This window comes from Pteronotus mesoamericanus, unplaced genomic scaffold, assembly GCF_021234165.1.
Source record: "Pteronotus mesoamericanus isolate MK-2021 breed Mesoamerican mustached bat unplaced genomic scaffold, CSHL_Meso_final scaffold_651, whole genome shotgun sequence".
NCBI classification, from domain to species: domain Eukaryota; kingdom Metazoa; phylum Chordata; class Mammalia; order Chiroptera; family Mormoopidae; genus Pteronotus; species Pteronotus mesoamericanus.
The window spans coordinates 30,529,275-30,552,464 of record NW_026555325.1 but is presented as its reverse complement, the minus strand read 5'-3'; the positions used below and the strand labels follow the sequence as shown (position 1 = coordinate 30,552,464).

General features: G+C 40.0%; 1 protein-coding gene across 1 annotated transcript in view; it reads left to right on the top strand.

Annotated features, from left to right (window-relative positions):
* LRP2 (LDL receptor related protein 2) overlaps positions 1–23,190 on the top strand; it is a 195,359-nt gene that overhangs the window by 138,637 nt on the left and 33,532 nt on the right. The window contains exons 48-62 of the mRNA XM_054562744.1: positions 67–268; positions 3,738–4,033; positions 4,943–5,459; positions 6,661–6,813; positions 7,304–7,474; positions 10,488–10,711; positions 12,081–12,258; positions 14,271–14,467; positions 15,227–15,472; positions 16,173–16,301; positions 17,256–17,375; positions 18,471–18,587; positions 19,337–19,453; positions 20,529–20,666; positions 22,965–23,087. Of these exons, the coding sequence (XP_054418719.1) occupies positions 67–268; positions 3,738–4,033; positions 4,943–5,459; positions 6,661–6,813; positions 7,304–7,474; positions 10,488–10,711; positions 12,081–12,258; positions 14,271–14,467; positions 15,227–15,472; positions 16,173–16,301; positions 17,256–17,375; positions 18,471–18,587; positions 19,337–19,453; positions 20,529–20,666; positions 22,965–23,087 (2,928 nt within the window). The remainder of the gene's footprint in view (positions 1–66; positions 269–3,737; positions 4,034–4,942; positions 5,460–6,660; positions 6,814–7,303; positions 7,475–10,487; positions 10,712–12,080; positions 12,259–14,270; positions 14,468–15,226; positions 15,473–16,172; positions 16,302–17,255; positions 17,376–18,470; positions 18,588–19,336; positions 19,454–20,528; positions 20,667–22,964; positions 23,088–23,190) is intronic.

Sequence of the window (23,190 nt, the reverse complement as noted above, 5' to 3'; positions counted from 1 at the left end):
AAGAAAGAATGTGACTGCTTGCGTGAGCTCCCATGTGGTTTCTGATTCCTGTATGCTTTGTTTCAGAGAAGCACAATTGCTCGAGCTCTGAGTTTCTCTGTGTAAATAGCGTGCCTCCATCCAGGAGGTGCATTCCCCAGTCCTGGGTCTGTGACGGCGATGCGGACTGTGCTGATGGCTACGATGAGCGACAGAATTGCACCCGGGGATCTTGCTCTGCAAATGATTTCACCTGTAGTAATGGACAGTGTGTCCCGGACTCCTACAGGTGAATTGGGGAGTAAAAGAGTTTCCCAGTAAACATCACCTATCTATTGGGGCAGAGCTGACTTATCCATTAGGCGTGGTGGCATCAGTGCCTATGGCTCCGGGTACCTTTAGTGGGCTATGAAGTGGTTAGATTTTTAAAAAAATCATGAGGAAAAAATTTTAAGTCAGAGAAATATTAATAGGTAATATTAATATACATGTCTGCCTTTCTATCGATTTTGTCATTAAATATAATTTTAAATATTTTATGAAGGAAGGGGCTCACGAAGATGAAAGTGCCTGGGGCTCACAAGGGACATAATGTGGCCTTGCACAGGGGGCCAGGGAGGTGGAGGAAGTGGCCTTGGTGTAAGCACATCATTTTTTAGAAGCAGGTGATCCTCTTGGTTTTCGATGTGGAATAGAGGCACAAGGATAGAAATACTTCACTTTCTTCTCTCTGCTCTGAGAAGAATAACAGTATGAGAATGATGATAAATGGAGCTTGGCACTTAGGCTCAGAGTCAGTGAGTCAGTGAGACAACAGGGAGAGGCTGGTGAGGTGAATCAAGAGCACACACGCTCCAGCATCCAGCATCGCGCAGGAGTGGCAGGAGAGCCAGGCCTTCTCTGCTCTTTTGTTTGAAAGAAGTTGGAAATCTGGATTTTCATATGAAGTATTTTGATTTTGCAATGCTGGAAACAAATTTTAAATTTCTAAAACTGTGTCAGTCAAACAGATTGAGCTCACCGCCTGCCGGTCTTGGGGACCTCTCCTGTAATAGCCTCGTATTTGATTTCTCATAGTTTTATTCAAAATGGGCCATTCTAAAAGTTTCTACTTTTTTAGTGCCCCAATCTCTCTCACTATCTCCACTTGGCAACTTTTCACATATAGAGAAAAATAAAGAAGAAAAATGATGTGTAGCCTCAGTTCTGAAGGACTAGGAGAATAATAGTAAGAGCATTAACAAAAGTAGTGGAATCCAAAAGGGAGCTCAAGATGGAAGGTGAGTTTGATGTAATAGGACTTTCTGAGGTGCAGATATGTATTAGGCATTCGGACACATGGAACTAGAGCTAAGAAGAGATATTGCGTGTGCCAAGGTCATACATGCATAATGAAGAAAGAAGAATTATTGGCTTACATCCTACTAGGGATGGAGAAGAAACATATCTATGAAGCTGGCACAAGATCAGAGGAGCAGGGCTTCTGGGGCTATGGGCTTATGGGCCGGCAGCCCCTCCGCAGGCCCTGAGGCACTGCTGGGATAGAGCAGGGCCAGATCTGTGTGCCCTGGGTGATGGTCCCGAGGAAGCTGGAGAAGGTTATCTTCTGTGAAGGATGTGAAGGAGCAGGGACTTGACATTATGACTAAAGAATGGTAGAGATTTAAGAGGCAGATAATGTCATTTAGAAAACATGCTCTTATGGGATGACTCCTCCCCCAATAAAGTCCACACTGACATTGCTGAGAGGTGGCAGTTTGAGTATTGACAAGCTGAAGACATTTCAGGAGCTGTCTCTCTTTTTATTTTATTTTATTTTTGGTGAACTTGCATTTAAATGTGGTTTGTCTACATTTAACTGATACGGATGTGATCTGTAGATTTTTAGTCTTCGGACAAGGAAGTCAGTAAATTTTTGTCTTATAGCTCCTCCCTGCTTACTTGAGAGTTATGTTGTACTGATATTTGGTTCTTCTGAACCCAGTAAGTATTTAGTATCATTAGTCTTGGATATTCTGAAAAGCTAGGCATAGGATCTAGGGAATAGAATGATATCAGGTGTTAAATTTGATCTTGGTTATTTCACTCCCTTTCTGAGCTTTTTGAGCTCTGCCTCATTATTACTATGATCTAGCAGCTGCCCTACCTGACCTACCAGACATTTATTGATTTCATTCATCTTTTCTTCCTTTTTTCCTCCCTCCCTTCCACCTTCTCTCCCTCTCTTCCTCTACCCCTGCTCCCCCGAGTTTTCTGACTTGCTTTTGACAAGGGCTATGGCAGAAGAGAAAAAGGACCATTTGTCTGGAAACCTGAGCTATATAGGGTCTAAAATAGCTCCAAATTCTGTTTGCCTTAAGTGCCAGCAGCCTCCACTAAGCATGCTGTGAACATGCACCCTCTTGCTTGCTTGGCAGAATGTGTACCTCCCTGTTTGGTAGAGCGATACAAGAGATTATATTTCCTATTGACTTTTTTCCTCTTGGCTCATTACCGACGCTGCTGAAGAACCTGGGTAAGACTGAGTTGTGAGCAGCTCACTGGAATACTGACATGCAATTTTGTCTAAAAACCTGGTGATTTGCTTACCTAGATGACTTGTTTTTCCCTCCTGGGTTGCATTTAAATGATAGTAAAGAAAGCATCGGTATCTTAAATCATTTGGAAAAGAGTTAAATAGCTCCCAGGACACCAAATGGGGTTGAGCTAACTTGCATTGATCACAACTTTCTTTACAGTTGCATGCACACATTGCGGTATAGATCACATTGACAGTGTGCCAGTTTTGTGGATGGGAATGCTGATTAGGGGACTTGACCATAGATGAGTTATAAAATTGACCACATTCGGTTTTGATGCCTTAATATCTTTTAATGCTCTGCCTCTAACTCCTGTGACCTCCATAGTAAATTATTTTATCAATTGTCAACCATTAGTTTTGCCCACTTTTAGTGAAGATTCTTTTAGCCTTAAGATGATTTTGGTACTGTTAGCAAGACCCCCTTCAGTAATTATGACTTTCATAGGATCTTGGAATATTGTAGAAAAAAAAAGAATAGTCTAGTTCATAGGACTGCAGGAAACTACATTGTCTTCATGATGCCCAGGGATGTTAGGTGCCAAGATAGCTTCTAGAAGTCTGAAATGCCTTGTCCCTTTAGCAGTAGCCCATGCTAGCCTGCTAGTTTTCTTCCTCCCCATTGTCATTACCACTCACGTCTCATGGTCGGTGGCAGGAGTATTACAGTGAAAGATGGAAGTACCAGGACTGCTAATACAAACATTACTTCAGTTGGAAGATAAGTGTTCTTACAGGACACATCTAACAATCTTATCATTTATAATATATAGCATGCATCTTACGAGTATCTACTTGAGTATGGGCACGTCTAGCATGTGGCTGCCTAGGATGGTTCTTGTGCCCATAAGCTATCTCATTATCTGATGAATAGATCTGATGAGCACAAAAATTATAAAAATCATACTTAATTAATTTATCAACTAGGGAAAAATGAACGCAATTGTTTAAACAGCTCTAGACCCACATTTCCAATGGTAGCAACCCGCACCTGGGGAAGTTGTATGGAATGCTAATATTATATTCTTCTGTTGCTGGAGATTGGCGCGGTGGGTGAAGGCTCTGGGGAGGAGAAGTTAACGGCATTAGTGATCTTGTTATTGAAATGGTCGACCTGGTATTCGGGTGGAGGAGATAGACTTGTCAGCCTCTCCAGGAGCTGTACCGGGTCTCAACACAGGTGTGACCGGCACAACGACTGTGGCGACTACAGTGATGAGAGGGACTGCTCATACCCCACCTGCAATGAGAATCAGTTTACCTGTCAGAATGGGTTCTGCATTTATAAGGGCTACACTTGCGATGGGGAAAATGACTGCGGAGATGATTCGGATGAGCTGGAGCACTTGTGCCATATCCCAGAAACCACGTGCCCCCCTCATCAGTTCAAGTGTGATAATGGGAACTGCATCGAAATGGTGAAAGTCTGCAACCACCTAGATGACTGTCTTGACAACAGCGATGAGAAAGGATGTGGTGAGTATGACAGCAGATATGGGAAAAGGAAAATGGGGAGACTGAATATATATTCTTCACCCTTTAGGACTTATCAGGAATTTCCTGTCGGTCTTCTGGGTAGAAAATTACCAGAAAACTACTATTTCTTGTTTATCAGAGGCAAAAATTACTTGGTATATAAGGACGTATTCATCAGTTAGGCAGTTCATTACAGAGAACAGAAAATGAGCAAAGTCAGACCTAGTAGGGTTGTTAAACAAGAGAGACAACATTAATTCTCTTTTTACCCTTGGAATGACTTGTTGCTTGAACTGCCCCTATACTAAGATTTTTTAGCCTGTTCTGCACTTTCACCTTCAGATGATTGAAGGGGAGAGTTTTAACTTCCCTCTCACCCCAACTTTCATAAGAAACCACCTTGAATTTATAAAAATTAATAAGAACACGCTCTCCTCCCAGTGTAGATTTTTGGTTTTTTGTTTTTTTGGGCGTGAGATTAGCCATGTGTCACAGCGTAGGCCAAAGGTGCACTCACCGGAGTGCTGGGCCCCACCCCAACCCAGGCCTATTCTACCAGCACCCCACTGGCCAGGTCTCTTCTGTTTGTCTTCCTCCTCTCTCCTGCCATTTTACTTTAAAAACTATTGGTTAAAAGAAGCTTGGCACATACAGGCTTTGAAGTGAAACTTAAGCTTGTCAGTTGTATTAGTTATTAAAACCACTGGTGAGGGATTAAGTTGGGGAGGAAGTTGAAAAAGCAGTCTCTTTTAAATGATCTGTAGCCTTGAGAAAGCCCTATTGTCTGTCTAATTTTATCATGATTCATTAAGAAGTGGCGCTTTACAGTGGAAATGTTGACTTTGGATCATCATGGCAGATGCATTGCTGATATTTTAGGTTCTCTAATAACTTCTTTTTTACCTACAGGCATTAATGAGTGCAATGACCCTTTACTCAGTGGCTGCGACCAAAACTGCACAGACACCTTAACCAGTTTCTATTGTTCTTGTCGTCCTGGTTACAAGCTTTTGTCTGACAAGCGGACTTGCAGTGATATTGATGAATGCATGGAGACACCCTTTGTTTGTAGCCAGAAGTGTGAGAACACAATGGGCTCTTACATCTGTAAGTGTGCCCCGGGCTACATCCGAGAACCAGATGGAAAGAGCTGCCGACAGAACAGCAACATTGAGCCCTACCTCATTTTTAGCAACCGTTACTATTTGAGAAATCTAACAACAGATGGCTCCTTTTACTCCCTCATTTTGCAAGGACTGGGCAATGCTGTGGCATTGGATTTTGATCGAGTGGAAAAAAGATTATACTGGATTGATATAGAGAAAAAAATCATTGAGAGAATGTTTCTGAATAAGACAAACAGGGAGACAATCATGAAGCATAAACTACCAGCTGCAGAAAGTCTGGCTGTAGACTGGGTTGCCAGGTAAGAAAACACTGAGAAGCTTTTTAAAAGTTAATTAAAAAATCAAACATGTTTTCATCTTAACAGAGAATTGATGTTTTTCAGCTTGGTTAATATGTGGGTACATATAATGCTTCTGCATGTTCTTTTTCTTTTTCTTTTTTCCTGTCGTATACCTAATACTCAAATGGAATACCACAGAACCTAAAATCTAGTGGTTTTAAGAACTTGTGCTATCAGTTTTGGGGGAGGGACATCACAGAGGAGAGAAGAGCTCTGATTTTGCTGGCCATTCAGTTAACTGGAGATGAGGGTCAGGGATGACTCACGCATTCATCAGTAATTTCAGTCATTTGAAACTGCTCCATATCAGGTGCTACACCAGGTACTAGGGGCCTAGAGCAACCCCTGCTTTCTTGAGTTCACAGGCTTGCTTACAACACTAGTCATTCTCGGCCTGGGCTGGTTATGAAATAGGGAAGGCTAACCTGAAACATCTGTTTTGAGATAGTCCTCCTAGAAACTGAGGGTCTTTAAGGTAGGCAAGGGATAATTAAACTTTATTAAATCAACCATACTTCTAAACATCTCTGTTGAACGCTGAATCTGTCAGAAACTTGGCAGCATATAGTAGTTGGCTTTGTGGTTAATGGAAATGAAGCTGCAGGCATGTATACTGCTAATAGAGTTACAGTCAGCCCAGACCTACAGAGGACTCTTCTGCTGCTTTTCCATTTGATCATCTTAAGGGTAAAGACCCTAAAATGCGGGGTGAGGAGTTTGCTCCATAGTTCTACATGAATAGTAGCTGACCTGCCGTAGGTGCTCAGTAAGCGCCTGATGAATAATGAATAAAATATTGAATATGTGAATATGAGTATTTTATAGCCTTGTGAGGTGTTGAAAAGAATAGCAATTAATGATTTGCAGGAACAGAACTATGAAGAAAGTAAAGCCAAAATCCTTGTGTGAGGTGTGGACCCAGAATTCCCTGTGTGACGTCATCTTAAAGGGAGAATTGTGGCACACGTTCTTGCATCTTCCATTTTCCCATTGCAGGAAGGTCAGCTTTTCCCCCTTACTGTTGTTTGCCTGGGGGAAAAGTGCCTTTTAACAGTTGTATGTGTGATTCCAAGGTAGCTTGGGTAGGAAGTTGGGTGGTTAAATACGCACTGTTTCATAAAGAAGATGTCTGTCAGTAACTCCTGTCTCTCCATTTCAGAAAGCTTTATTGGGTGGATGCCCACCTGAATTGCCTCTCTGTCTCTGACCTTGAAGGTCGATACCGCCGCAAGCTGGTGGAACACTGTTTGGATGCCAACAACACCTTCTGCGTTGATAATCCCAGAGGAATTGTCCTTCACCCTCAATATGGGTATTGTCGCCCTGTAATCTTGGGCTCTTTTTTCATGCCCTTATTCTGCTTCTGTTATCTCAAGGCCAATATCTTGCTGGGATTTATCTTCTGCTTTTTCTACCTGGTAAATGGTTTAGCGTAAGGGTAGAAGCATGACTTATTCCAATGATATTCATGAACCATTCTGTTTTCTTTGCCATGACTCATCGTTTCACTTTCCAAGTCACATATTTTGGCTGCATGCAGAGAAAGTTATGGTAAAAGAAAGATAACTCATCTCCACTGAACTTTCCCTGCCAAGTCCACTGAAATCCCCAATTAATCACATTCATTCTTGAGCATTCTCTATATACCATCCCCTGTCAGATGATTTTCTAGTAGTTTTCTATCCTTTCTAAAAGGCTCTTTAGAATATAAACTTTATTTATCTAATTGGAGAAAAGCCATGTGTTTTGGCTACTGACTTCTTTTGGCTTCAGGAGCTGACCCTTTGTGTTTCCTCCAACAGGTATATATACTGGGCAGACTGGGCTCACAAAGCCTACATCGGGAGGGTAGGCATGGATGGAACCAATAAGTCTGTGATTATCTCTACCAAGTTAGAGTGGCCCAATGGCATCACCATTGATTACACCAACGATCTACTCTACTGGGCAGATGCTCACCTGGGTTACATTGAGTATGTATACAGAAAAGAAAAAGGCAAACCGAGTAACTGTTAATTCCAAACACCAGGGTCTGTGTTGCTAAGAAGCTTCTAATTGGTCACTTTGAAGTCACTTTTCTTTAAAACTGCCGATCAGCAATTTACTGAGCTCTGTGGTATGATCCAATAGAAAGAGAGTGAACCATGAAATCATACAGATCAGGTTTTTGCCCTAGTGCTTTCATTTCTTATTGTGTGTTTTTCTTTTTCATCTAAAAAAAATGGAGCTAGTAATCTCTCTCCTATGGTAGTCAGCTTAGTGCTTAACCTATCTTAATTTTTTACCCCTTTATTTTGCTTTTCCCTCCCAAATACATGAGTAATAAATTTTAGTATGTGAAGAAAGGAAAAGAACAAGAGTGTTGAAAAGATTATTCCTAAAATACTTTGATGCATTTATTGATAAGTACAATATGTTTTATGTAGTGGTATAGACTGTTAGTATTTACTCAATATGATAATGCATTCAAATCATTCTAGTAAAAGGATAATTTTTTAAAAGTATGTTAAATATTATCCTGTTCAGTGAAAAATTCTCATTTTAAGAAAGATTATCCACTTTCTTAATCAACCAGAGCATGTATATTTGGGGCATTGTTAATTATGTTTTGATTGGATTATAGTGATGTCTTCTGGGTAAGCATTTATGAACAGGTACCCAGATACACAGCCTATTACATTCAAAAGCATGGAATTGTCATTAACTCAGTAGGGTTATTTTAAAGGCCTTTTAAAATTTTGTCACCCTGTTAAATTTATTTTGCTGCCAAAATCAGTGTGGACATTTTTAAAGTTCTCTAATTCCATGTTCTGTTAGGAATATGCCACTGAGAAGGAAGGAGTACCTGGCACACATTCCAGTGCTCTTCTCCAGTGTCCATGGCAGACAAAGTTAATCAATCCCAGGACTCTCTTTTGTTGACCTGGCACGTTTCCCTACAGTTTTCCCCAGTTGACACATGTGATGAAGACTCTTTGCCACCCCTGTCTTAGAAAGCAAAGGACGCTGGATTGTTTAGACAGTGTATGCCACTACCCTCTGCTACTCCCTAATGCTTGTTTTGATCTCAGTCTCTTGAAATTACGTTAATAATCTTAGTTTTAAAATATGTTCAGGGTCAGTAAGGAAAGGAGACTTGGAAAATTGAAAGTTATAAAGAGTTTTGACACATGATGTTTTGGGGATACTTCCTTGTCTTTATACTAAGGCAATCTTTAGCATTCTCCTTGCAGAATTTACCATAGCAGTTACTAACTCACTGTTAAGTAGAATCAACTTTGGTCATAATAAGTAGAATATTAATTCTAGTTTATTTATATTTATTTATACCATTTCAATGTGATATGCAGATGGTGACATCCTTGACTCTTCCCACGATGGGTGTATTCTCTTTCTGAAGAAACATCACAGAGTTTAGCTTTTCATAAAATCTAATTTTGGATTAGTAGAAGCATCAAGGTGTTGAAAGAAGCTTCAGCAACTTTCTTGTTGCATTTGTGTTGTCCTTTAGGACTTGTAGATTATTCTTGGTCTTGAAAGCTTTGTAGGATTAACTGAAATTAACAGTGTATCTCCGTATATAGATAGTATTTTAAGGAGCATTAGAAGCAAAAAGGAATTTTCCAGCTACTTAATATTCCGTTGGCTTTTTGATAAAATTTGTGTAGCTGGATTCTAAAATTCAGGCAATAGGTTACTGTCTAAAAGTCAAATCATAATATCAGGCACTGTGAGCTGGGAATGAATGAACCTTTAATATTCATGTAGCCATGCTAACTTAATCAGCTCTTGGAGGGGTAGCAATGACTGTGTCTAGAAGTACATTTCATAGACTATGTAAGTAAATACATTTTTATAGAATATGTACATTTCTTGTATATGTTGGGATGTGCCATCACGTTCTTCTAGCTGTGCTTGTGGTTGTACATGTGACAAAAAATACTCATAAAGAAGTCTGAGATCTTCAGACAGGGGTCATGTAAGAACTGAAAAGGAAGGCCTAGAGACTAGTTTCTGGTCAATGATTTTTTTAAAAAAAGAAACAGATAGTGACTAAGTTCTGGGCACTTATCTGCAGTCTTATCAACAGAGGCCAAGAAGACCTTCAAGTTTTTTACAAGTTATAATCAATTATTATGTTTTGGAAAATATTTCTAACATCACATGGCTGATATTATCAAGTTTCTTAGTTGATAGCTCATTTAGTCTTCTGTTTGAGTTTTAAGGTCTGTTCCAAAATTTAAAAATACTTAAAATATCAATATTCTGACAGACTCATATAAATGAATGAGACAAAATTAGAGGACTTACATATTTGGCTATGGATGCTCCATGACATCTTGAAATCAGGGAACCTCCTCTGGAAGTTTAATCATCTGGAATAGAATTTATTAATAGTGCCCAGTGCATGATTAATAATAAATGAGCTGCTGGTATATGCAAAGTCAACCCTGCTGGTGTATAATTTAATTCAGCTAGTATATACCACTCAGGTGATACTGAGAATCCAGCTATCTCCTAGAACAACCTCTCCCCTGAAATGTTCATGAGAAGGCAGAATTCCAGCTTTGTGTTGCTATCCTTTGATTTCTTCTGATGACTTAGGACATAAGAATGGTGTTTATCCCAGGATATCAAAGGATGCTTACTGGAGAACATCAGTGTAAGAGGTGATAAATCTACAACAGCGGAACCGGCTGAATCTGCAGGAAGGCATCTGTGGTTAGGAATGTGGCTATTTAAACTCCTCTGGCTATTCCTATTTTTAAGGCATCACCTTTTCAACTTTTACATCTTTTGCTCAGTCAAAATATCCTGTAATTTTATTTTTTGTTTTAATTAAAGATGAGGAGTTTTAGGGGCAATTAGAACTTCAGTTATTTCTAGAAGACAGAATTTTGATAATTAATTTGTCAGTTCATCTATTCTGAAAAGCAGTAAAGGAGAGCAATTATCTTCACTGAGTGACTCTTTTTCCTACCCCAGGTACTCTGACTTGGAAGGCCGCCATCGACACACAGTGTATGACGGGATACTGTCTCACCCTTTTGCTATTACCATTTTTGAAGACACTATTTATTGGACAGATTGGAATACAAGGACAGTTGAAAAAGGAAACAAATATGATGGATCAAACAGGATGATGCTGGTGAACACGACACATAAACCGTATGACATCCACGTGTATCACCCATACAGGCAGCCAATTGGTGAGCAGATGACCCAGAAGTTTGACAAGTTGCTTTAGGTTCCTATGCATGACATTCTTGTTTCTTTCATCATAAATGACATGATTTATAAAGGGAATGATATTACTTGTCAATGTTTTCTACAAAACATATGCTAAAAGCTGAGAGTATGGAAATACCTGCAGAATTTATTTCCCTCCTGGAAAGACTGCTTATAACTTTGTTTTAACGCTGACTCTAATCTTAAAAATTAATCTGGATTTTTGTTTTTAGTAAGAATGAATGGTTTTTATGTTGCCATATTTACTTTATCTATTTTTGTTGGAGTACTGAAGTATTTTAAAATGAATTAAAAATATCATGACATTTCAGCCTTACATACTTAAGAAAACAGTTTTGAACAATTAGGACATTACCTATATAACCACTATAAATCCTAATACCTACGAGTGATATTATAATTATATTAGATGTACTTTTAACAATTACTCCTTAATATTAAGATCAATATATTAAAATGATTGATCTAAAATGTTTAGAAGAAAATTATAATTATAAAACATCATTTATTAAGTGTCTATTTGCATATGACATTGTATTGTGTACTAAATATAATTTTGTTGTCTTCTAGAAGGTAAAAATGTTGAGTAACACATTTCAGTGTATCATAACTTAGGAATTTTTATTTGTTTGTGAATTTATATTCCCCTTCATGCAATTAAAGCATTTCATAATTTAGAGATAGTCTAGCAAATGTCTGGAGTATACTTTGGAGGGTACAATGGATATTATGGGCCTGCTTTGTTGTGGTGTCTTGCTAAAACATATGATAAAATTGGAAATAAGAAAAATGAGAATTGGCAAAATAAAGACACTGAATTTTTTTTTGGAAGTTAATATTCTGCATATTATTTTAGCAGAAGTTCAAATTAGTCTTTATTTCCAAGTGGCAGCCCAGAAAATTAGTGAAAGTGCTGCTCTAGTTATGCATCCACCTTGTCCTTGGCCATACTTCTGTTACTTACATCCTTAGAATGAGAGTAGATAGCATCTGCTGGAAATTACACCTTTAACTTAGATTCTAGACACACGGATGTTAGCCAAGTTTCCCACCTACTCTCCTAGGACTTTGAGAAACACATCTTTTCTAGCCCAAAATACCAGTGTATATGTCTCACTTCCAATAGCACAAAAATCAGTTTATCAAAGCACATGGTGGCTTATACAGCTCTCTCATCTGTCCTATTTATGAACTTCTGGAAAAAGCGCGAAGGTAGGCTAATAATTTTTCTTACTAAGAGATGATGAATTTGATGAGGTGGGAAATCAGCTCATTTGTGCTTGGCATTCCCTTGAAGTGAATGAACATGTGTTTTCTTTCTTTCACTAGTGAGTAATCCCTGTGGTACCAACAATGGTGGCTGTTCTCATCTCTGCCTCATCGCAGCAGGAGGAAAAGGATTCACTTGCGAGTGTCCAGATGACTTCAAAACCATCCAGCTGGTTGACAGTACCCACTGCTTGCCCATGTGCTCTAGCACCCAGTTCCTGTGTGCTAACAATGAAAAGTAAGGCTCTCTCTTCTGCTCTCCCCACTGCCTATCCATCCCTTGGAAACACATCGAACTCTAAGGCTCCAGGGGATAGGAGTTTTCCAATGAATTAAGATTTGGTTAATTAATGTGATTCCTTTGGATGCACCAACACTTGTAGTCTCCAACTTCAGATAATTTCTTCCATGTAAGAAAAGGACTTATTAACCAAATGGTTGTGCCTATGGATGCAAATTCGTATATCTGTAGAGAAGAAGCAAACTATGTATTTTTTTATTTCTAATAAATTGTCCTAAGGGTGAGGACCATATACTCTATATAGAGGTTGGCAAAAGTAGGTTTACAGTTGTGCATACACAGATAATTTTATTCTTGTATTATTATTTATTTACTAATTATTGAATTTTCCATACAAACAACTGTAAACCTACTTTTCACACCCCTGTACATACAAGGGGTGACACAAAAATAATGGAATTATCTTCTGGAGGGCAGGCCCCTCGTAGTACAGGTTTCCCCACTAGGTGAGTGTTCTAAGAATCCATCTATATCAGTGCACCAGCTGGCATTGTTGTGAGAGGCTGAGTTCAGCTTCAGTGAATTTTTTTTTAAGACTCCTTCAACGTGTTTGTCCATTTCATGTTGGGCGATTTATAATTGCACCTGCCCATGTTGTGCTAAGTGTTCAGCAGTTTTTGACCGAAAACAGCATGATTCCCGGTAACCTACCCTCCCTATTCACCTGATCTCATCCCTAGCAACCCTTCTTTGTTTCCTGGGATGAAAAAAGTCCTTAAAGGGAATCATTTTGCATATGTGGAAGAGGTGAAACAAACAAGGCAGAATCACTAAAAGACATCAAAATTGACGAGGTCAAAAAATGTTTTGAGTGGTGGAAAAACGTATTGATAGGTATATTGCATCAAATGGAGATTACTTTGAAGGTGACTGAAGTTTAAACATTTAAGAATACACAATTTTTTATAAATTTATAAAATTTATAAAATTTTGGGTTATTTTTGAGTCCCCCCTCATATGCATACACTGAAATATAGTCTTCAAGGGTGATAGAATTTCTCTTTTTTACATGTATACTGACCTAGCTTCTCAGTTAACTATGCCAGAGGATCCTGGGTTACACATTCAAATCCATTTTTTTGTTCACTTGTGTTTGCTGTGAAACATGACCACGGATTATTTTCCTAACACTGGCAACAGGCCACTGGTGACTGGGGGGACTGAGTCAGAGTGGGGTCAAGAGAGGTGTAAATGCAAATCGTAGCATCTAAGATTCAATGGCAGACTATTTTGATGATTAAATAAGATACCTTAGATTAAGAATCTAGCGTACAGCCCTGACTGGTGTAACTCAGTGGGTTGGGCATTGTCCTGAAAACCCACAGGTCACTGGTTCGATTCCTGGTCAGGGCACATGGCTGGGTTGCGGGCCAGGTCCCAGGAAGAGGTGTGTGAGGGGCAACCAACTGATGTTTCTCTTGCACATCAATGTTACCCTCCCTCTTCTTCTCTCTCCCTTCCCCTCTCTCTAACAATAAATAAATTAAACTGTAAAAAAAAAGACCCTACCATACACCTCTCATGACATATGCTCTCAACAAATGGGAGCGCCCTCTTGCTTTCCAACCAATATCCAAAAGTCTTTTATATCATTCTTGACAGACAATCCCAGACAATCTCTGCTACCAGAACCACAGCTATAAATACACACACTACTGTTTGTTGTGGCAAGAATGTAGTCATCTACTCCAAGCACTTTTTCAGCATGTATGTGAGTCTTAACAAATCTGTTCTATCTCAGCTAGTTATTTTTCTTTAAAAATACCCTACAGTAACCAAGGATTCACTGCCCTCTTCTCAGGCCCTGAGAGAACGCATGTGTGTCCTCACTTGGAACTCAGTTTTGCCTTCTTCTCTCTAGATAACCATTGCCCACTCCTTTATTCTCCCTGCCCCCCCCCCCCCCCCCAGTGCTTTGCTAAGAGAAGTGGCACGTTGTCTCTGTGCAGGTGTATTCCCATCTGGTGGAAATGCGATGGGCAGAAGGACTGCTTGGATGGTTCCGACGAGCCCCCCATTTGCCCGCAGCGCTACTGCCGGCTAGGACAGTTCCAGTGCAAGGATGGCAACTGCACCAGCCCACACTTCCTGTGCGACGCTCACCAGGATTGCCCTGATGGGTCCGATGAAGACCTTATTCTTTGTGGTGTGTTAAATTGCTTTATGCCTTCTTTGCCAATTTCTATAGTTGGTTGTGTACCATCATGATTCTGTGGGGATTTTCTGAATGTTACAAATGAAAAGCTGGTCCCAAGACATAGGAGAAAACTATCCTATGTCTATTTTTATGGGGTTTTTAAAAATTCCTAAGGTCTCTGCTAGGCAAGTGGTTGAGATGGATAGTAAGTTGACTATTGGTGGTTCTTTATCATGAACTATGCATAGAATCCTCCTTGAGAGCTAACATTTGAGGGTAAATGAGGGTTTCCCATCCTCATGTTAATCAAGAACTCTCAGTTGTAATGTTTATTTCCATTTTTTAAAAAGGCAAAAAAAAAAAAATTCTAGAAAAAACCCGAGAAACCTTCCACCCTAAAAACAACATATTAACAACAGCAACAAACACAAATTTTTTTTTTTTATACACAAAGTTTAAGAAAACATTGTCCATTAAGTCAACAGGGATCAGAGAAGTTGAAGTTAGTAGGGTATCGGTGTTTCAATCCCTATCCTTTTTTGATTCTGTACCAAAAAAAAAAGATATTTAAAAATTTAGGAGACAGTAATAGTCAAAGAAATGCTGCCCATAGTGGCACTTATTGGTAATAGGTACATTAAGACATAATTTTTCTAAAGAGAAGTAATTTTTCTCAAGAGTTGGAGTTCTCCAGGAGCAATCAGTGTAAATCAGTAGCTTCTCTTCCTGGCGCCTTCCGAGCTGATAACCAAATTCCTTGGCTTGTAGAGCACCACCAATGTGAGTCGAATGAATGGCAGTGTGCTAACAAACGTTGCATCCCAGAAGCCTGGCAGTGTGACTTGGTCGATGACTGTGGGGATAACTCAGATGAAGACAGTTCCCACTGTGCCAGCAGGACCTGCCGGCCCGGCTATTTTAAGTGTGCCAATGGCCACTGCATCCCTCAGTCCTGGAAGTGTGACGTGGACAATGACTGTGGAGACTACTCCGACGAGCCCATCCAGGAATGCAGTAAGTCCCTGTGGGAGGGGCGTGGCCTGAGCAGGAGCACAGGGCAAGAACCTCGGTGTGGAGCGAGAGAAGATGTGGAGCTCCCTGCTTCAGCCCTGTGGGACACCTGTCTTGGCTCTGCCTGCCATCCCTGGCACTGCAGGGCAAAGCATAGCCAGCCATATGGCTGCAGGGGGAGCCAGACTCCTGCTTCTGAAGTGGGTGATTTCTCCTCTTGTTACACTCACTGAGTGTCTCCCTGTCCAGAATGTGGTAACGAGAACTTAGCGTTTTATATGTGTAGCACTTTCTCCTTTGAGTCTCAGAGAAACAAAAGAGGTCAGGAAGCAGGGTATTTCCACTTCCCATTTTACAGATGAGGAAACTGAGGTTCACATTCAGTCATCTTTTCATTTGTTGGCAGAGCTGATATGTCAACCGTGGCTTTTAAATTTCAAACCCAGTCCTTTTTCTTCCCACAAAGTTATGTTGCAACTCAAATGAGTTAGTACTAAGATAATGAGAAAGCTTCCTTTCCTGTTCTTGGTGAACCCATCACACCTAAAACAGACGCATGTTGCCAGAGTCAATTTTGTTGGTGACATGGTAATTGTTACTTGTCAGTAGCACGTCCTAAATGTGACAATGGCAGGTGTCTTTTGGTGCCAGGTCCTGGCAAGACTGAGACTTCAGTTCTGACTTTGTTACTTTCTCTTTTCAGTGGGCCCTGCCTATCGCTGTGACAACCATACGGAATTCAGCTGTAAAACAAACTACCGCTGTGTCCCAAAATGGGCGGTGTGCAACGGTGCCGATGACTGCCGGGACAACAGCGATGAGCAAGGCTGTGGTAGGAAGGGCTGCAGGGTAGTCGGGAGGGACAAGAAAATTTAGGTGCCCAGTGCTATTATTAGGAGATGAGGGTGGATTTCCCTTGTCATCTTTCCTTTGTCTATCCCTGAAAAAAGACCATCTATTGAGTCTTCTAATAGCACATTACATTTTTGTAGTATTTTACAGGGTTACTAGGGGAGTTGACTTTATAGCATCTTAAATGAAATTGGGGAAGACATTGTTAAGATATTATGAACTGAAAAACTTTTGCTAAGTGCAGAAGCCTTGTTTATACTTGATAAGTTTAAATTGTCTAGTCTTATAGGATTATTGAAATTGAGGAGGCTAGAAAAAGAATTTGGCATCTACTACAAAAAAGTATATTTCAAAGTCAGTTTTACTTATTTGGAGATTTTTTTATTCTGAATGTCTCTCTGACTTCCCATATCATCTGTTGGTCAGCTGTAGTCGCTCTGGCAACATGGAAATAACTTATGGACAAAAGGTCAAATGAATTAATGGAATTTCTCAAGATTAGGCATACACTCTAACTTGAAACCAAAATGATTGTGAGTGTGTGTGTTAGGATTAGTTGGAAGAGCAATAAGGAACAGAATGGGTTATTTTAATAAAATTGAGTCTAATGAATTAGAGACAATGTAATGGAAATGTTCTATTTGCTGGTGGTATCACTTATTCTTCCTTTCCAGGCCTTTGTTGCAAATTACAAACCAGATGCCAGTTCATTGTCTGAACAGTTTCTGTAAATGAGAATGGATCTAGTTTTAAATAGTAGGATAGGTTCAGGTTGGCCAAAGAGGACTATTGACAGTGAGTGTTGCTGGCATTTCTCCCTGTGGGAGCTTTGAGAATATGGTAGCAAATTCTCAGACTCTCACAAGAAAGCCATCACTACTTTGGCATTTCTTGACGATTGGCTTCTGAAGTCTTTGCAATGACTGCTTTGCAGAGGAGATGACGTGCAAACCTGAGGGGGTTTTCCGCTGTAATAATCACCGATGCATCCCTCTTCGCTGGAAATGTGATGGGCACAATGACTGTGGAGATCACTCAGATGAGGAAAACTGTGGTGAGTTCAGGGTTCTATCATCCTTAAGTGCAACCAGAGCTGGGATGTTCGCTTTCTGTCCATAATTCAACTGTCCATGCCATTCGTCCTAAAAGGTACAATGACAGCTATCTGAATCTCTTACCTTCTGCTAACGGGTATATTTCTTCTTTTTCTGTAACTAAGGACATAAGCAAACTCCAGGATGAGGATGTTTATCTAAGCAAAAAACTTTTGTTTCTTTAATTGATTTACACCCAGCATTTTTATACCCAGCAAGTCCAAAAAGAACTTGAGGTGACATAATAAAGGACAAATATAATATGATAAATAGAATAGAAATAAAAAATCAGGATGAAGAGAAATACGAAAAGGAAACATGTTAATCTAAAGATCTTACTTCTTAAGATCTTGCCCCCCACATGGCCTTAATAGCAAAGGAAAGAGAACTTGTATTTTAGATTTGTCATCTTACCTGGAATAGTTGCTATATTCGGAGGTCAAATGGTTAAATAATAGGTCAAATTTTAGTTCCTCTCTCCCAGGGAAGGTGTTGACTATAAGAAATTGGACAGAGAGGATAAGGAAAGGAAAGCAAAGATCTGATCACACCAAGCTAGATGGAATAATTATATGTGTTTTGAAGACCATTTTAATGAGGACCTTCTCCTGAACGTCCATTGACTCATGATATATGTCAATTTCAGATTGACTGATATGAAATACATTCTAACTTTCGTCATGTTTTGGAAGTAAGAAGTGATCATTATTTGGCATAGGCAATGGAGAAAATCAGTCTACTGATTATACCTGCAAATATCAACTGGCTGAAATCTTCTTATACAAAAAGGCAATCTAATTGTCATATTTTTTATAAGAAAGTTCACACTGAATCCTGTAGGAGGTTACCTAGACTTTCATGAAATCAAAATTTATCTTAAGATTAAAACACTCCTTACAGATTTAAAAATGAAGTAAAAGGTCTATTTTTAGAGGATGGATGGTCTGCCCAAGCAGACCTCTGTGGCTTTGGGACCCCAGAGGGCTTCGAGCACTAACCTGTCTTGTGTGTGATTCCTGGTACCCACTGATGGCCACATGGTTCTTCCTATCTAGCCCCTCGGGAGTGCACAGAGAGTGAGTTTCGGTGTGATGATCGGAGATGCATTCCCTCTCGATGGATCTGTGACTTTAACAATGACTGTGGAGACAACTCCGATGAGCGGGACTGTGGTAACTGTCACAATTCTTTGAGAGGTTTTCCATAGAGTCTTATACGAAAGTCAGGATATTTGATAGAAGTAGGGATTTCATATGAGCATTTGTAAGGTTTTTAGCATAAAATGATTTTTTGTGTAATTTATGAATATGTAAACCTTAGCATTAAACAGTACCTTCTGTTCTGTATTTTCTATGCTTTATTTTTAACTTATAGCAGCCCAGATCAATAACGATGGAAAAAGCAAGAGATTTTATTAAAAATCTCACTTTAACTTAAACATTGCCTAGGAGTGGAATTTAATCTGCATTGGCCTTGTAAACAAATAAAAACATCAGTCTTCCTATTATTCCCCACAAAGTGGCCTTAAAAGATGGGTTATACTACTGCAGCTCTCTGGTGTAGAAGTCAGAGCATTAGAAAAGGAATCATAAAGCCCAATTAATTTTTATAGTTCTTTACTGAGTAAGGTTGGGTCTGTGGAAAATCAGTCAACATTAAAAGTTGAGGAATTCAGATTTATGAGGAAAAGCTTAAGAAATAGAGGAGAGATAGCTACTTTTATCTCCTTGCCTTGATTGGGGGGAAGGTGTGAGTTTTGAGAGTTTATTCATTATTTATTCTAATGATAAGTTATGCGTTTGCCATGAGCCAGTGACAGGATGTGGATCGGAATATGACTGAGTAATTACCACACCCCCTGGAGCTAATATCTGTCTCAGAATTCCAAGGCATTCTGGGAATGACAGTCTTTTCTTTTCAGAGATGAGGACCTGCCATCCCGACTATTTTCAGTGTAACAGTGGACACTGTGTGCCTGATGAATTGAAATGCGATGGAGTCATGGACTGTTTTGATGCTTCTGATGAAGCTGTTTGTCGTAAGTTCGACACCTGTACACCGTTTATCTGAACTGTATGCATATAGCAGTTAGAACTCACCTCCTCATCAGCCACCACTTCTTAGATTAAAAGGACATAGGTATTTTCTATTCAGCACTTGTTGATAATTTTTAGTTCCCCTGGGGTCTGAGTTATCATATCCATATATTTCACAGTATTTATCTAAGGGCATTTCATTTAATAATACTTTTAAATAAAGAATGTATTAAGTATCTGTGCTATCAAAGGATACAGCTACTATACAAATCATTAATTGGGTAAAAAATATTGCAGATAAAAAGAATATTAGAGTAATAAATAAACAGGTACAGAGAATTTGGATTGGGTATTAGACCATACTGAATTTATAGCATTAAAACTTTTCTGAATTCCACAATGGCACATAAAATTATTGAAAAATGTAATGTCAATATGGTCATGCACATTTTATTCTTTTTTTAAAAAAAGATTTAAATTTATTTTTAGGCAAATGGGAAGGGAGGAAGAAAGAGAGGGAGAGAAACATCAATGTGTAGTTGCCTCTCACACACCCGCTAATGGGGACCTGGCCCACAACCCAGGCATGTGCCCTGACTGGGAATCAACCTGGTGACCCTTTGGTTTGCAAGCTGGTGCTCAATCCACTGAGCTACACCAACCAGGGCCACATTTTATTCTTTCTAAGTCACTGATTAAATAATAACTGTTCAAGAATATCCATGATAGATATTGTTGATGATGAGGTTGCCACATCTTAAAACCTGCCTTCAGGGAGACTACCTATATAAATGCATCATGGATAAAGCCGGGACTGACACAGCTGAGGAGCTGCCCTTGCCTCTGAAGAAAAAGTCCATTGCCGTCCACGGAATGACTTATGTCACTGGAAAGTGGGCTTGGACAACTGTCCTTGAGAAATATTCCATCAGAACTTCAGACAGTTTAAGGCCACGATACATGTGGATGAGGAAGAAAGAGCAGGCTATAATGGAGAGAGCTAAGAGACAAATAGCTGGTTAGCTTTCCAAAACTAGTACCTTCTAATCATTTGAATACGTATCTTCCCCCCTACAGCCACGCGCTTTCCCAATGGTACCTACTGCCCAGCTCTCAAGTTCGAATGCAAAAATCATGTCTGTGTCCAGTCATCGTGGATATGTGATGGCGATAACGACTGTGGCGATGGTTCCGATGAAGAACTTCATCTGTGCTGTAAGGGGGAAAGAAACAGAGGGAATGGGAGCAGCGTTGTCTGGTGAACCGCAAACCACAGTGTTTTTTGTGAGGAGCCTGTGATGCTGGAGGCAGCTGTACAGCTTTTGAGTCCCGGACACCTGGTTGCTCCACTGTGATTTCTCTTGGCCTTCCTGCTTAGTTCTCTATTTGGAACATGAGAAAGTTGGCCAAACATCCATGGTTTTAAACATTTTTTGGCCTTAGAACACAATACCTTCAGAAGAAATCTTAGTTGGAAGCAGTGTGGGTAAACAGAGACAGAGCTGTGTGGCTGGGGTCCGAGTAAGGGTGTTGTACCTCTCCTGCGCCCCCCTACTCTCAGTGCCCTTCAAACCATCTCTTCCAAACCTCTAGAGTTTCGTAGAACACCGCTAGGAAATTCAAGGTCATCTAATTCCCTTCTGTTGTATGATACCTATTTATTTTTTAACTAGTGAATGTTGGTTTGGGTACACATCAGAACCACTTGGGGAGAAATATTTCAAAATCACATGCCCCGCCCCACCCCAGGCTTAGACCTTCAAGGATAGGGCCTGGGCAAATGTCTATGTTAAAAGCCCCTTAACTTTAAATTTAGTCATCTGGTTGGGAACTACTGATTTTAACAAAGTGAATGAAAATAGAGTTTGTTTTGATCAGTTTGCTACACATTTGGGGTCATTGGAAAGACTCTAGGGCAGTTGTTTCTAAAGTGCCATCCCTGTACTAGGAGAGTCCATCATATCCCTTGGGAACATACTAGGAATGCAATTTCATGGGCCCACCCCATCCAAACTCTGACAGTGGGGCCCATCGGTCTCTGCATTTAATCAGCCCCACAAATAATTCAGCTGCAAGCTTCAGGTTAATAATTTTGTAGAAGTAAAAGCCCTTAGCCCAGGAGACACCTCAGAAACATTCCCGTGGGGACTCTTGATTAGCTTCTAGTCTGACTCCACTGCAGTTTGTTTCTGGAGTTCAGATTGTCTCTTCTGTTTGGTTTCCCAGATTCATCACTATTTTTAGCCCAGAGATTTGCCTCTAGAAAAAGATAACAGAATATTTCCTTTCCTTCAGAGAACTGTAATTAGCATACATTATATTTTCACAGTGGCTTCCCAACATATTTCTTAGCATCTCTTTTCTTGTTAGGAACTATCCATGTTTTGTTTTGTTTTTAACTTGAATCTTGAAAAATATCTTAAGCATATGTACCTTGCAAAGAAGTTCTTAGGAAGTTGCTTCCCTCTACAAAGATGAAGTATCCACAGCTATTAACATTAAATTTCGGAGAGGCAGAGACACAGTCACATTGAAATGTGACAACATTGTTTTATTGTGTTGCACTGTGTTTCATAGCAAATAACTCTATTAGTCCTATTTCCAAGAACCAGTGCTTGGATCTGACTTTTTGCCCCAACCAATATCATTAAAGTCTCTCCTCTAACTCCCTGTGTGTAGTACAAAGGTAGAAGGAAATCAAACAGCCCAAGTCCTCCCTGCATAATAAAAGAAGAACGCACACATGTGTTGAGCTCACTGAATTCCTGGTACATGCATAGAGGACCATGCCCCCTCTACCAAATAAGTATGAGTCCTGGGTTCTTCCCTTGGGCTCCTCATAGGTGTACCACAACAGCAAGTGGTCTAACTCTGGATAACAAATGATCCAGGGTTTGATTGTGAGATATCAACTTTAAATGTAATAGATGAGGGAATTCAGGAAGGAGAGTCCATCATTGTGTAAAACTAATAAAAAGACTTTATGCTCTGGAGGCTCAATGACAACTGATGTTAGAGAGACAGACAGTGGCCTCCTGACTACTAGAGTAAGAGCTTCCTGGCCCTCCAGCCTCGCAGCCCCATTGTCCTCCCTCTGTACTCCAGCCGCAGAGCCTTATTCAGGCCTGGAAACCTACGGTGACTCAGAATCTTCCCCCATGAAGCCTCCCCTACAAGCAAGATCTATCAGGCACCCCCTAGAGATGCGTTCACAGCACATCTCCTTTGTGGCTCTATCACAGTTGTAGTAGAATGGTTAATTGGTAAAGTCCCTTTCTCTGCTAGAATGAATGTTCCATAAGGACAAACAAAGTCTGTGGGTTTCTTGCTCCCCATTGACTGATGTCTAGCAGTGCTGTGGCGTAGACCAGATACTCAGTGTCGACCGGTTAACTGAATGAGCAAATGAATGGATGAATCAGGCAAGCTTGGTGCTGACATAGGAGCATTTTAGATATCGACATTATGTTCTACCCTTAAACTATATTTTTGTTTCTCCATCTTTTGTTTCAGTGAATGTTCCCTGTGAACCACCGTACCGTTTCCGGTGCGACAATAATCGCTGTATTTATAGTCATGAGGTGTGCAATCACATAGATGACTGTGGAGATGGAAGTGATGAGAAAGCAGAAAACTGTAAGCAAACGTCAAAAGGGGAGAGGAAAAACTAAGGGCCTCAAATTGCAGTTTGCAAGTATACCTCTGGGATTTCAGTTTGTTCTACAGAAGTTTGAGCTGA